The 13596-nt window shown below is 46.2% G+C and overlaps 2 protein-coding genes across 3 annotated transcripts; one reads left to right on the forward strand and one right to left on the reverse strand.

The window, feature by feature from the left end:
• Positions 1-2621: 2621 nt before the first annotated feature.
• On the reverse strand, positions 2622-3649 carry LOC100842225. The gene has a single exon (XM_014898814.2). It carries the CDS (start codon positions 3532-3534, stop codon positions 2935-2937), a length of 600 nt encoding a protein of 199 aa, XP_014754300.1. The 5' UTR covers positions 3535-3649; the 3' UTR covers positions 2622-2934.
• A 3431-nt stretch (positions 3650-7080) lies between these two features.
• On the forward strand, positions 7081-11119 carry LOC100842539 (probable leucine-rich repeat receptor-like protein kinase At1g35710). Of its 2 annotated transcripts, none has more exons than XM_014899495.2 (4): positions 7081-7392; positions 7473-8406; positions 8708-10390; positions 10475-11119. In XM_014899495.2, the coding sequence occupies exons 2-4, from the start codon at positions 7944-7946 to the stop codon at positions 10852-10854; spliced, it is 2526 nt and encodes an 841-aa protein (XP_014754981.1). In that variant the 5' UTR covers positions 7081-7392; positions 7473-7943; the 3' UTR covers positions 10855-11119. The 2 variants fall into 2 exon arrangements, with proteins under 2 accessions (XP_014754981.1, XP_010231777.1); XM_010233475.3 differs by having other exon boundaries at positions 7473-7584.
• The last annotated feature ends 2477 nt before the right edge of the window (positions 11120-13596 follow it).

Genomic DNA, 13596 nt, shown 5'->3' on the forward strand with positions numbered 1-13596 from the left:
ATCCACACAAGCAAAATCATCATCAGGGATCAAATCCCCTAACGCCTGAGCACGAGAGATTATAACAGAATCATCAAGTGCGGCAAAGGAGTTTATAGGGACAATACCTTCTAAGTTCTTCTTCAGGAGCGCCTTCGGCTTGCGCAGCACTGGCACTTGTCCCTTCTGCTGCAACCGGCTACTGAAACGAATAGGAGCAGCGTTTTTCTTGTTTTGTGCAACAGTAGGCAACTGTCCATGCTCACTTGAAGTCTGAGACTCTTGGGAGAACGGCCCCTCATCTTCAGAAAAGGAGAATCTCTTTACCTGAGCAGATGATTCCAGGGTGCCATCGAACTCAAGTCTCTCACACTGATAAGGGGGAGCATGTGTCAGATCAAGCATAGGAAACATGCAATTCAGCATTCCTTTAGCACCAATAGAGGAACCACCACTCACATCACCAAACAAAACCCGGTCACGTTTCAACCAAGCAGAGATACTCAGATTCAGGGGGACATGTGGCATCACACCAGCTTGCATATAGTTGACCACAGGCATGATAGCATGCTGATACTGATCTTCAGCTTCCTTAGCAATAGTGTCAATCGGGAGACCAGAGCATTCCTCTTCACTATCATCCTCCTCATCTTCTTGCACATTCACAGTGGTACTTTTCCCCCCTGAAAGGAAGTAGAGCCTCCCCACCCCCTAGGAGCTCTTGGAAGAGGGTCATTGGGTTTGTGTCTTTTAGGGGTATGCATCTGATCATCATCAGTGGAGACCAAAACATATTTATCTTCCCCATTCTTAGGACCCACCACAACAGAATCAAGCTCATAAAAGAAATCATAGAGACAGTCACCAATGTATCCCTCAGCAGTAGGTGGCATGCTGTACACATCAGGGCAAGCAATCTTGTGACGAACGTACTCAGGTTTATACATCAAAGATTTATCAATCTCCTTAGTAACACCAACCAAGGATTCCACATATGCAAGCACTGCTTTAGACCGCATGTCAGTAGGGATGTTACTAACTTTGGCCCAAGCCTGTTGGATCTCTCCTTTAGCACCAACGGAAGGGGACCAAGGATCAATATCAATCTTAGCAGTAGAGTGGCACAAGCTAAACCCCTTGAAATTAGAATACTCCTCCACTTTTTTAGCATTAGGGAACCTCATAGTGAACTTGCCAGGGCCAACAAGACGTGCCGAACAATGCTATGTGCCCGCAAAAATTGCGTTAAAAGCATTCTCAATCTGTCGTGCAGTAGCAACACCCTCAACCACAATGATAATCACAAAGGAGTTCTTGTCTTTCGTAGATTTCTCAGAGGGGATCGGAGGGATGAAGAAGAAACCCTGATTTGGCGACTGGAAACCACACATAGGAGCAGTGTAATCTTCCAGGAAATGGACAGAGCATTCTCGCACCTTGTGACCAAGGAAACCACACTTCGCACACGTTCCAGCAAAGAGATCATGGATCTGCCCCTCACGAACTTGTTCCTCACGCTGCGCTTTACCTGGAGAGCGGGGTGGACGACGAGGGGCTGCCACCCCTTGCAAACCAGTCGACGTTGTCTCGAGTGTCGATCCAGCCGCCTCCTCCGCATCTGCAGCCGGGGGGCTCCAAGTATCCTCGCCATGATGCGACTCCGTCTGCCCATGCGCAACCTCGGTGTTTCGTTCCCACACCAGGCCACGACCACGGCCACGATTCGCGCCGCGGCCACGACCGGCGCCAAACCCCTCACGTCATTGGCCATAACCACCCCTCGCCGCCACCATGGTAGATCTCCGCACCTCAGGAGGCGGCGGCGCAACTTGCGCATACGTTCTACAATCACCCGACCTCACCCCCCTCCAGACCGACGCCGGATCTCCAACCCTAGGAGTAGGTAGCGAAGGCCACCGCGAGAAGTGGGAGAAAAGCGACTCCAGGGAAAACCCTAGAACTCGTGGGGAAGTGGTGCGAATGGATGGCGAAGGGGATCGCAAAGGCTTATCTACAAGTGCGCCAGCGTCGGCTGCACCATGGAAGGACGTGGAGCAATGGTGTCCACACCCCTACGTGGTGGCACCGCACCCAAAACAGGAGGCGCCGCACCGAGAATGCCCCCGACCGGACCAGGTTCATGGGGACGCGGAATAATCCGTATCAATGGTAGAGAAAACGTACCGATCATAACCGTCGTCGCCGGTGGGAGGCGCGAGGGCGGCGGCGCCGACGGTGCGAGCGGGCTTAGATGGACCATCTCCTCTTCTTCTTCCTCCTACGCCAGATTTGGGGCCTGATTCATTTTAATCTGCAATCCGAAACCATGTAAGCCAATTGACTTTTTCTTGATCCAAACATGAGTTTCTTCTTCTGGCTAATTTTGTTCCACTTCTCGTTTTTTGCCAATGCTGCAATTTTAAGCGATGGTTTTTTGAGGAAAAAAGGGACAGGCAGTGGTAAATGTCAGATGTTTATGAGTGGCGACCGCTCAATGATAGCCGTTCTTCAGGTAGTGTTCATAACAAGGAATCAATAACAAAAGCCAAAATAACTTATACAAGCTGATGATCGACATTACGCATTGGTTAAGTATTCATGGCCAAACAAACGTGTACGTGTACATAAACCGGATGAACAGCTCAAATTAAGCCCACTAAACAAAGCAGGCCGGTGTGCAGAATTATTCATATGTAACAAGAAACAAGCAACACGAGCAGAGATAACTTATTACAATCTGATGATCCGATATTATACTGCGCATTTCCTACGAGCGGAAGTTACTACTGCTGCTGCTGTACTGTACTGTACTGTAATAGTAACTCTTGTGGAATAAATAATTAATTCATTACTTATTAATTACTCCAGAAAATTAACGAACACGCGAAAAATACATAGGCAACAGCTGGCTGCAGTGGCAGCCATGGCCAACCACACAGGCATGCATTCCATCGATCACCGGGACGGTGGCTCGGCGACGTCGACGGTGGCGGTGCACGCGAGCAGGCGGCGGAAGACGGCGAGCGACGCCTCCTGCAGCCGCCTCACCACGGCACACGGCCCCTTCTTCTTCTTCTTCCTCCTCCTCCGCCGACGCTTCCTCCTCGTCCCGCTCCCTTCATCATCCTCCTCCTCTTCATCCCTCCCGGCGGCGTTGGCGGCGGCGGCGAAGCCTCTGGCGCTGCCGCCGACGGAGGAGGAGCTTCCGGCGTCGGATCCGCCGCGGCTGGGGAAGACGCGTGTCCGGACGCGGGCGAGGCACGCCATGGTGCGCTCCGGCACGGTCTCCTTGCGCGTGGAGAAGGTGTAGCTGCGAAGATACATCTGCCGGCACGAGTAGCTGTCCACCACCCGCGGGCTCCTGCCGACCCCGTCGGCCATGGCGGCGGCGGCGGGGCTCTGATCCGGCGGGTGGTGGTGGTGGCGGCGCGCCATGGCGACGGAGCGGACGAACTCGGCGTCGGACTCTGGCCACTTGTAGAGGCTCACGTAGCTGGCCCGCACCGGCACCCGGGCGTCCACGCACCCGATCGCCGACTTGCACCCGCCCGCCATTGTTCGATTCGACCTGCCACTCGCCGGAGCTAAGGACGAAGCTCGGCTCAGCTCAGCTCATCGATCTCTGCGGTGGTTGCGAGTGTGAGTGGGGTATATAAGAGACAGAGAGTGAGTGGCATTGGCAGCGTGCATGGATGCATGTGAGGGAGTGTGAGTTGGTTGGCTTTGGTTGCAAGGAAAGGTGGTGCCATTTTCTTGCTGTGTGAATCATGTCATGCGCCATGCACCATCATCACTCACCACCTTTGTGTCCCATGCTCCTGGCTAGTGCTGCAATGCTAGCTCATGGATGCCATCCTGGCTACTGGTCGGCCCTGCATGGATGTCATGGAGGTCAAATCTTGTGGCCTTCTAGCTATATCTAGTAAAAAAAAGGGTTTTGCTATTTTTAGGCGACTGAGAAATAACTCATCTCTCTATCCCAAATTAAGTGACGTGGAATTGTATAGACACATCACTTATTTTAGGACGGAGAGAGGATTTCTTAGTCGATGATAACAAACTTTTAATTCGATCATTGAGATTCGTGTAAGATTAATATAGGTCTGATGAATAAGAAAATCTTTATTAAATGGCTACGATTGTCGACCGTGAAATAGACACTAAAAAAAAAGGGGTGACCAAAACTTTGGTAATATGCACTAATTCAAGATAAAACAAACTTATATATGGGTAATGAGTTCAGCATACAAATGCGGAGCTCCTGACAGGCATAGGCACTAGCAAGTAGCGACTATAGCAAGGCATGGGTTGTCATGCATGATTAGCACTTGTGGTTAAGGTTTAAGGACTGATTATATGCACGCATATGCCGGCACGTGTACCGAGGCACCATGCTGATCGTTTACTGTTAACAAATTAATACTCCTGCCGTATAGTATCAGGCTAGCTAGGGATGTAGAATTTCATGTTATCATATGGGCTGGGTCGATGTAGCTAGGGACATGGCATACTGTATATGTTTATGTTAGTCTATAGCATTATATTAGGCTAGCTAGTTAGTAGCTGCTGATTGATCAGTTTTAAGTCATCAGTAGAGCTGAGGCAAGGAAAGGGACAGCAGCAGTAGGATTCATAGGTAAAAGTCATGACTCAGGAGAGGCAGACTTTTGCTAATTCCCAGCACTGAAAGAGCCAGGTCCCTCGGCTGTCTTTTGCTGATGGAATTTGGAGCAGCATGTTTCTCAGAATTCAGATAACAGGTTACAGAAGACTTGTAGCTACAGAAGCCAAACAATCCTAGTGATCCATTTGATTTTACAGATATTTTGATGTGTATTGAGGGTTATCCTCCTTTTCGAAAATAAAATAAAAAACAATCTTGATGTGTGTTACTTTCTGATGAACAATAAGATCAGATGGTAAAAGTGATGTTCAGTGATCCATGTGGAGTCAATGCACTGTCAAGTGAAAATCATCATCTGCGCTTTTTTAGGCACAAACCACACAATCATAACCTGAACCTGACAATTAATCTACTGTCGGTTTTTTTTTACTGGCAAGAAGTGTGTCAGACTCATTGACTAGACCCGTATGTGGTATTGGAGGTGTCGACGGAGGACTTATCATTAACCATCTTTTGAGAACCTTTTTCATCAACAAACTTAGTCGACCAGGTAACTTTCTTTTCTACAGAATGATTCAGATTTCATCTTGAACTGCAAGTAAGACTCTGCATTCCCCTGAATCAAGGAGCCAAACTTTGAATGAAAGCTGCGTATCCTTTTCCCATCGTGGTTAATCTAGTAGTACCACACTAGTGATGCATTTCAGTGTTGCAAACTAAATAGCGGGTCATATTGTTCTGTTTTTTTAGTTGGTTAATGAATCCAATGTTTTTCCTTCAGAAAAAGGGCCCCTGAATATAGCTCTGTTCTTCTGAAGAAACAAGAAAGGCTTTGATCATCAAGCAAATGAACTACTCCCACCGATTCTAAATTGTTGTCGAAATATTACATGCATTTAGACGTTTTTTAAGAATAGATATATCCTTATTTGGGCAAATTTGAGTCAAGAACTTATGATCCGAGGAGTACTTATTTGACCAGTTGTTAATATCAGAAAAATATAAGACTAACTGTCAATTACAGGCAGATGAACTACTTACTTGACCAGTCGTTAATATCAGAAAATATGAGATTAACTGTCAGTTACAAGCAGAGCAACAAATTAAGTAACTCAGAGATCAAGGCAGGCAGGACATGGGTGAAGCACTAGATGAACTGGAATCGAGTGGCCATCCCTGAATCCCCATCATGCAAGAGCAACACAGATGGCACATGAACAGAAGATTATCATTGTGGTCGCCATGCATGCACGCCACTAATTAACTTGCCAGTGTGCCTGCATGGAGTGTCAATCATACATGATCACTCTTGTCAAAGGCAGAGGCTGATGACGTGTCCTCCCTCCAAAACCTTGCAGAGAGTATATAGCACTCCACTGACTCATGAACACATCTAGGGGAAAAAACTAATCTGGAGACTCATTAGCACGGCAGCACAACAATGTCGAACACCATCATGATTCATGGCCAAAAGTTTTTATCTTTTCTTTCCTTTTTGGCCTTTTGCAGCTCAGTTGATCTTTTCTGGTAGTTCGTAAGCTTAGTCCATACTGCAAGCAAGGCGGGGAGCGAAGAGAGGGTGCATCGCTATGATATGAATTCGTGTACGGTTCATCCTCTTCTTCGAAATATAAGATGTACTCGCTCCGATCCATAATAAGTGCCGCTAATCCAGTGACATTTATTATGGATCATGACCAAACTTATACAACATATATTACGTTTGTTGAACCAATTTGTCAAATTTTAAATGTATCTAAACATGACTTAGTGTATAAATGCATTCAAATTTAGTCAAAGTTGATAGGTTCTTAGTTAGATGGAGGAAGTATAATAAGTCCGGAGGTCTTGATTTGACAATTTATATGTTGATTTCTTTCTAATAAACTTAATCAAAGTTTAAAAAGTTTAACTTTGTACAAAGTTTAGAAATCTTATGTTTTGACACCCAAGGAGTACATGCTATTATACTAAAGTAGTGTTGTACATTGGGCAATAATCAGACGACAGAGGACAACCGTTGATGCTCCTGGAGATAAGAAAAACACTCCTAGAGATAAGAAAAACACAGCAGTTTCTTTGAATTAAAAGATTTTTATAAATGTCTCAAAGAGCTGAATGATTCTTTTCATTGATGGTTAATTGTTTGATTCCTAGATTTTTTTTAGAATTTTTTAACTTATTCTAAAAATCACACGATGGCACGATGCTGCTTTGATTCGTATGTGGTGCCCACTTAAAAGACTATAATCAATAAGATTTCTATCAAATTTTGTTTGATTGCATATGATGGAAGAAACAAACTTATTCTTTCGAGAGGTTTGACAATTGTCATGGCTATTGAAAAGAGCCGTTTTGTCATGCCATGTGTGTAGCCGATGTGGCAGCTCAACACTTCTGCAATGAGGACCCACATGCCATGGGCCTTTTGCTCATACTATCTCGTTGGGGTCCCAGCCCCACGTGTCATCGTTTCCCATTATGTACCTTCTCTCTCTTCTTCCTCTTCCGGTCATCCCCTTTGCCCTGCGCCGCCGCAACTCCGGGCTCCCTCCGCCGCTGCTCGAATGGGCAAACTGAGCCGAATCCCCTCAGTATGCTCACAACCTGCGCCGTCTCTGCCTTTTCCTTGGCACGCCGCCGCATCCGCGGGCACCCTCCGCCGCCGCTGGAAGTCTCGAACAGGCTAACCGAGCCGCCCCCAGCTCGATGCTGTTCGCGTTCTCCGGCGACCTCATCCCTCTCAACCGCCTCCAGGAAGGACTTCAAACGGGAGGTGCCATCAGCAGGTACCAGTGCCAGTACGCAGCTTCATCGAATCCAATCCAGTAGAATTATCTTACATAAGTCGATTCGATGCTAATTACAGGTGCGTTGCGGTCAATCAGCACTCGTCCCCCATGGCCACCTGAATGATGAAAGGAAGGGCCATGAAGAGAAGAGAATGTTGGCCGTGCTAGCGGCACCAGCGCGGTTGAAAGGTTTAGTAATTGTATCGAGGGCCTGCAATTCTTGCATCTGGTACCTATTACTCTAAAATAAATCGTTATCTAGCGGCACCAGCTGTATTCAGGACTGAGGGGGCTGGTGTTCCGTAGGAGAGGTGGTCTTCGTTCCTTGGAAAACATCTGGTCAACGATGCATGCTTGTGTAGAGCAGAACGTAAAGAACGTCTTGCACACGGTGCTTCGGGTAATCAGTTCCACAATCTGGCCAAGCATGGGATGCACGGCAAGCCTCAGCAATCACTTTCTTTTGAACATTCAACAAGATCAACAGACTATATAGTTAATATGTGTGTCTTGGTCTTGAAGCTTCACCTACACTACACCTACACAAGATGGGCCTTCTCCTTGCCCTGGAGCTGCTGCTGTTGCTGCTTGCCTTGCCACGCCTTTTTTGTGCCTCAACTTTTACGCGGTCACCACTAGATCGGGAGGCAGAAGCACTTCTGCAATGGAGATCTAGCGTAGGCGATGGATGGCCCTATGATCTGGAATCATGGAAAAAGGGAACCAGCCCCTGTAACTGGACCGGCGTTACATGCAGCACCACCATGCCTCATGGCCGTGACCAGGGTGATGCTGTCTTAGTTGTGTCTCAAATTTCTCTTAAGTGGTATTACATTCGTGGCAGTTTGGACGGTCTTCGATTTGAAGACTTGCCTCATCTTGTTTATCTGGACCTCAGTTATTCCATTTTGTCTGGCCCAATCCCATCAAGCATTGGTGCTCTTGCCGGGCTCTCATTCTTGGATCTATCCAAGAATTACGACCTCAATGGATCTATCCCACCATTAACAGGTAATTGTACAAAGAGTATAGTCCATTTTAAACCTTGTTCTTATTGAGGTGGACCACATCTAACCCTGACCTTCAAATCCCTGAATTTGGCACCTTCAACTCTCCAATCCCGGTCGTTAGTGCCCTTTAGTAGGATTACTATCAGGAATGCTGACGTGTCACGGTCTACCTCGCTTGATCTATCATTTCCGGGCCTCATAATTTCGGAAATTTAATCAGTTTAAATTTTGTAGGCCTTTAGCTTAAAGCTTATCTGCTCATATTGTCTTGCTACTCAATTTAAAGATGATTAATTTTGCAGGCTTGCCTCGACTCGCCCATCTTGACCTCAGTAGCAATGCTCTCTCGGACGAAATCCCATCAAGCATTGGCGCTCTTGCCAACCTCTCTTTCTTAGATCTCTCCAGAAATACCATATCCGGAAGCATCCCACCATCCATTTGTAATCTAACAAAACTAACCTCCCTCGATCTCTCTTACAATTTGTTGTCTCAAGGATCCATGACTTGTACAGTAGGCACACTAGGCAACTTAAAGAAGCTGTATTTAAGCCACAACAGCTTAACTACTGGGCTGATACCATCCGATTTGGTAAACCTGGCTAGTCTAGAATCCTTAGATCTTTCCAACAATCATATCACTGGGTCTATTTCTAGAAGCATTGGAAATCTAACGAGTCTAGAATTCTTAGATCTTTCCAACAATCAAATCATGGGTTCCATTGGAAGCATAGGGAATCTAACGAGTTTACGATACCTGGATCTTTCTAACAATCAAATACATTGTTCCATACTGTTGACCTTTTCAAAATTGACCTCACTAGAAACACTGGCACTTGAGTCCAATCAGCTTAATGGCATATTACCACCAGAGTTAGGGTCTCTTGTTCATCTCTCACATCTGAATCTAAGTAGCAATCAATTTGTAGGAACCATTCCACCTCAGATAGGACACTGTCGATCTTTATCGTCGTTGCTCATATCAAACAACTTATTGACAGGACAAATACCACAAGAACTTGGGTATCTTGGAGACCTATATGAGCTGGATTTGAGTAGAAATAATTTAAGTGGTGCCATCCCAGAGACTTTTTCCCATCTTAACCAATTGTATATGTTAGATTTGTCATATAACAGTTTGTGTGGCACAATTCCTACATATATGTCTGCACCCTTGATGTCACTTGACCATAATATGGATTTATGTGACAATGTGTATAATTGCACACCGCGATGTGAAGCACCGAAGCTCGATAAAGAACAACAAGACATGAAACATCTAAGGATGCTCCTTCCTGCTGTTTTTGTTCCCTTTTGCTTTACATGCCTCATAGCAAGCATCACGATTGTCTGGCGGAGAAGAAAACTCATGAAAACTACTAGTGAGAGAAAGTATGGAGATATATTTTCCATATGGAATTTCGATGGGAAGATCGCATTCGAAGACATACTCAGTGCAACAGAAAACTTCCATCAGAAATATTGCATTGGCATTGGAGGGTATGGATCTGTCTTCAGAGTTGAGCTCAAAGGTGGGATTATCTTTGCTGTCAAGCTTCTCCACTCGATGGAAGAATACAGCGACGAAGGAACATTTCACACCGAGATTGAAGTCTTGACGAAAATCAGGCACCGGTGCATCGTCAAGCTGTACGGCTTCTGTTCCCACTCCCAGTGCAAATTCCTGGTGTACGATCTTATCGAGAGGGGGAGCTTATCGTCCATTTTGCATGATCATGAGCTAGCGAAGGAGCTGGATGGGCCCAAGAGAGTTGCTGTTGTGAAGGACGTAGCTCAAGCTCTCTCCTACTTGCACCATGATTGCGATGACCCAATTGTGCATCGTGACATCAAAAGCAGCAATGTCCTTCTAGACCTAGATTTCAAAGCTCATGTCTCAGACTTTGGCATGGCGAGGAAGCTGAAGCACGGTTGCTCAAGCTGGAGCACTATCTTTGCAGGGACATGTGGCTATATAGCCCCAGGTACATGGGCTTAATCCATTTTTAAACTTCCATATGAAAATGTGAAGTTTCTCAAGCTGAAACTAATTTTCTTTCTTATTATAGAACTGTCATCTACTATGGTGTTGACAGAGAAGTGCGACGTGTACAGCTTCGGCGTGATTGCGCTGGAAGTTGTGATGGGAAAGCACCCAGGGGATCTGCTCCTTCCATTCTTTTGCCGAACAGAGCAGACAACAAAGCTCAAGGATATCCTAGATCAACGCATCGCAGCACCGTCAACAGTCGATGAGAAGGATGTTATTTTGGTTGCTCTGGTGGCCTTTGCCTGCCTGCAAGTCTGCCCGAAAGCCCGGCCAACAATGCAGCAGGTATATCAAGCACTCGAAAACAGAAGCCACTGCCCAGCAATCATCCTCAGGCCCCTCGATGAAATCAGGCTGCAAGATCTGCATGATTGTTGTGGCACCATAAAGAATATTTGAAGCTATCTAGTCTGGCAATTGTATAATTGGTCTGCTTATTTGTATCTTGTGTCTAGATTCTGACGACAGAAGGATGCAAGGAAGAATAGCATGCTAGCACTGAACAACAGGAGGCCCACATGAATACTAAAGAAAACATAACCTCTATATGTTGATCCAATGCATTTTGTCTCTTGTAATTTCCCTTTTCTTTCGAAATTGCAAAAATGTGCCGAAATCTCTTGCTTATGAGGATAATAATATATATTCCCCTTATGACAGTTCATTCACTCAACTGAAGCAGGTGGAAACTGGAATCAGATTAATTTTTTCTTCTTTGCTTCCAGATGGTCATGTTTGTTGTTACTGTTGAAACTGGGTACTGCTTTCTGGAGTTTTTCTTTTTCAAGGATCTTGTGGAGTTCTGTTTTAGGGGGTTCTGGACTATGTTGGGCCACAGTGGATGGACTCTGGGCCTTGCTAGAGGAGAGGCTGGATAGAAAAGGTGAATACGGAGTACTACATCCCAACGAAACTCAAAGAAGTTTGGCCCAATTAGTAGCCCACACGGTCATTCGCAGCCCCAGCACGGGGTGCAAATCAGCCCCGAAACCCATGTTCGAAAAGTCCAATCTTGCGTGCCGGAAAGCATCTGAACCCTGGCACTTTCTTCGTGCAACATCTCGTTGTTGTCCCGATCGGGCAATTTTGCGAGGCCGGCTGGCCGGCAGGTCAAGTCAAAGTCAATGCGGGGGCGCTCGTGCTAGCGCTGTGTATCAGTGTCACATCCTCCCCGTAAGCCAAACCGCGCCAGTTCCTCCTTGATCCGCGGCGCGGCGTGCGGCGGCCGGAGTCGCTGCCGGCCACGTGGCGCAGACCTTCCTGGACTCGACCCTCCTCCCAACGTGTCCAGCACGTCACACTCACACGGAGTAAGTACTGCTCAGTGTACTCCCAGGCTCCCAGAAACAGCAACGGCCGCAACTTTTACACTTCCTCACAGACAGGAGCCATACTAGAATTCGGTTGACCAATCTTTTGATCACAAATTATTTCATGGATACGCACCAAATTATTTCATGGATACGTGCGTGATCAAAATCATAACGATAAATAAATATCTTTGAGTAGAAATATAATGGATATACATGAATCTATCTCATATAATTATATATTAAGAGTATTTTGTCGTAAAATTATTGGTCAAAGTAAAGCTAATACGGTCCATATCGTCGAGGAGAGATAGTACTAACCCAAAACACAAACACTGATACACACGCGCACGCATGCTGCCGACCAACTAACTGACTGGCATTAAACCCATCCCCTTCCCCCTCCTCGGCTCCCCGCCGCGTGAGACTGAGCTCTCCATCAGCAGCTAGCACCAGCCACACAAGTTCTTCGCCGCCATTAATTGATGCCCGTCACTCTTGAATGCCGATCTACTACCTGTCAAGGACGATCGAGGGCATGGTTGCACACTTGCATCATCGCACCACCACCGGCCGGCCGGCAGCTAGCGACATGAATGCACCACTAGCAACAACAGTACATACACAGGTACGGAGACCGAGGAAAAAGGAACAAGTCGGCCGTGTGTCGTTGCTGGCACATTCATTTGGCACGCATGGATGCATAAATCATAGGGGGTTTCCATGCCTTTTTGCATAAATGTGACGCGTAGTAGGAGTAGTCCACGGGTACCGTAAGTGCGGACGGCAACGTCTCAGCCAGCAAAGTGCTTTGGCTAACAACGGTGCTTGCGTTGTTGAACCGATCGTGCAGGTCAATTGATTGCCCTGCCCATCACTGATACGCAGTGCAGTTAGGCAGCTTTTGTGTTATCAAGACTTTGTTTCAGGCAGGCAATTCAGGCGACTTGTTGAAACAGAGACCTCACACGTCACACCTGTGGCATGTGCATACGGGTGGACGGAGCTGTTTAATTAGTACTAACACGGGCATGTATACATTCTACGGAGATTATATATACACATGTATACATCAGTTTGGTTGCAACCGTATGTGGTTAGGCTCGCCTCTGATTTATTTGGCCATATGCACATTAGTACATATATAGACTCCTGCAAAGCAATACACGTGCTTCATTTATGCCAAGTGCACATGAATGGATCGATATCTTTCTAGTACGGAGCACCAGCTAACTACTCTGACATCTCCAACTCATCAGGAAAAATTAACGCCATGCTTCCTCTCTTCACCAAGCATGGGTGTGATGGTGATCTTTTGTAATCGCAAAAAAACTGAGCGAGAGAGAAAAAACATTCTCTGGAAAAATACAAATTAAAAAGGGACGACATCTGCAGTATGATAATTTTGTTTTTCCGAAAACGAGGATAACCCCACCTCTGCATGGACTGAGAAAATTTACTATTTTCTGGGTATAGTGAATAAATGGATAGAGCCTGCAGTACCTCGACGTGACATGAGCGTGAAAGAGGTTCAAGAATCCGTTTTCTTTTTATAAGGGCTAAAATCACTTATTTTTTTAGCTTTTTGACCCCATATTGTAGGGTGGATCTCGAAAGATAGGAAAGATCTCCCTCCAAGCCGTACATACGACTTTCATCGAATACGGCTTTCCACAGAATTCTATAGGGATCTATGAGATCGGGTATGGAATTATGTTTACTCACTTTAAATTGAGTATCCGTTTCCCTCCTTTTCCCGCTAGGATCGGAAATCCTGTATTTTCCATATCCATACGATCGAGTCCTTAGGTTTCCGAAATAGTGTAATGGA

Source organism: Brachypodium distachyon, chromosome 2 (assembly GCF_000005505.3).
Source record: "Brachypodium distachyon strain Bd21 chromosome 2, Brachypodium_distachyon_v3.0, whole genome shotgun sequence".
Classification (NCBI taxonomy): Eukaryota; Viridiplantae; Streptophyta; class Magnoliopsida; order Poales; family Poaceae; genus Brachypodium; species Brachypodium distachyon.

What these genes read in the sequence shown, in the direction of transcription:
- LOC100842225 (XM_014898814.2), bottom strand. Translation starts at nt 3,534, where the DNA reads ATGGCGGGCGGGTGCAAGTCGGCGATCGGGTGCGTGGACGCCCGGGTG.
- LOC100842539 (XM_014899495.2), top strand. Translation starts at nt 7,944, where the DNA reads ATGGGCCTTCTCCTTGCCCTGGAGCTGCTGCTGTTGCTGCTTGCCTTG. An exon ending in ATCTATCCCACCATTAACAG is followed by an intron (nt 8,407 to 8,707) that starts GTAATTGTACAA and finishes TTAATTTTGCAG; the next exon opens with GCTTGCCTCGACTCGCCCAT. An exon ending in ATGTGGCTATATAGCCCCAG is followed by an intron (nt 10,391 to 10,474) that starts GTACATGGGCTT and finishes TTCTTATTATAG; the next exon opens with AACTGTCATCTACTATGGTG.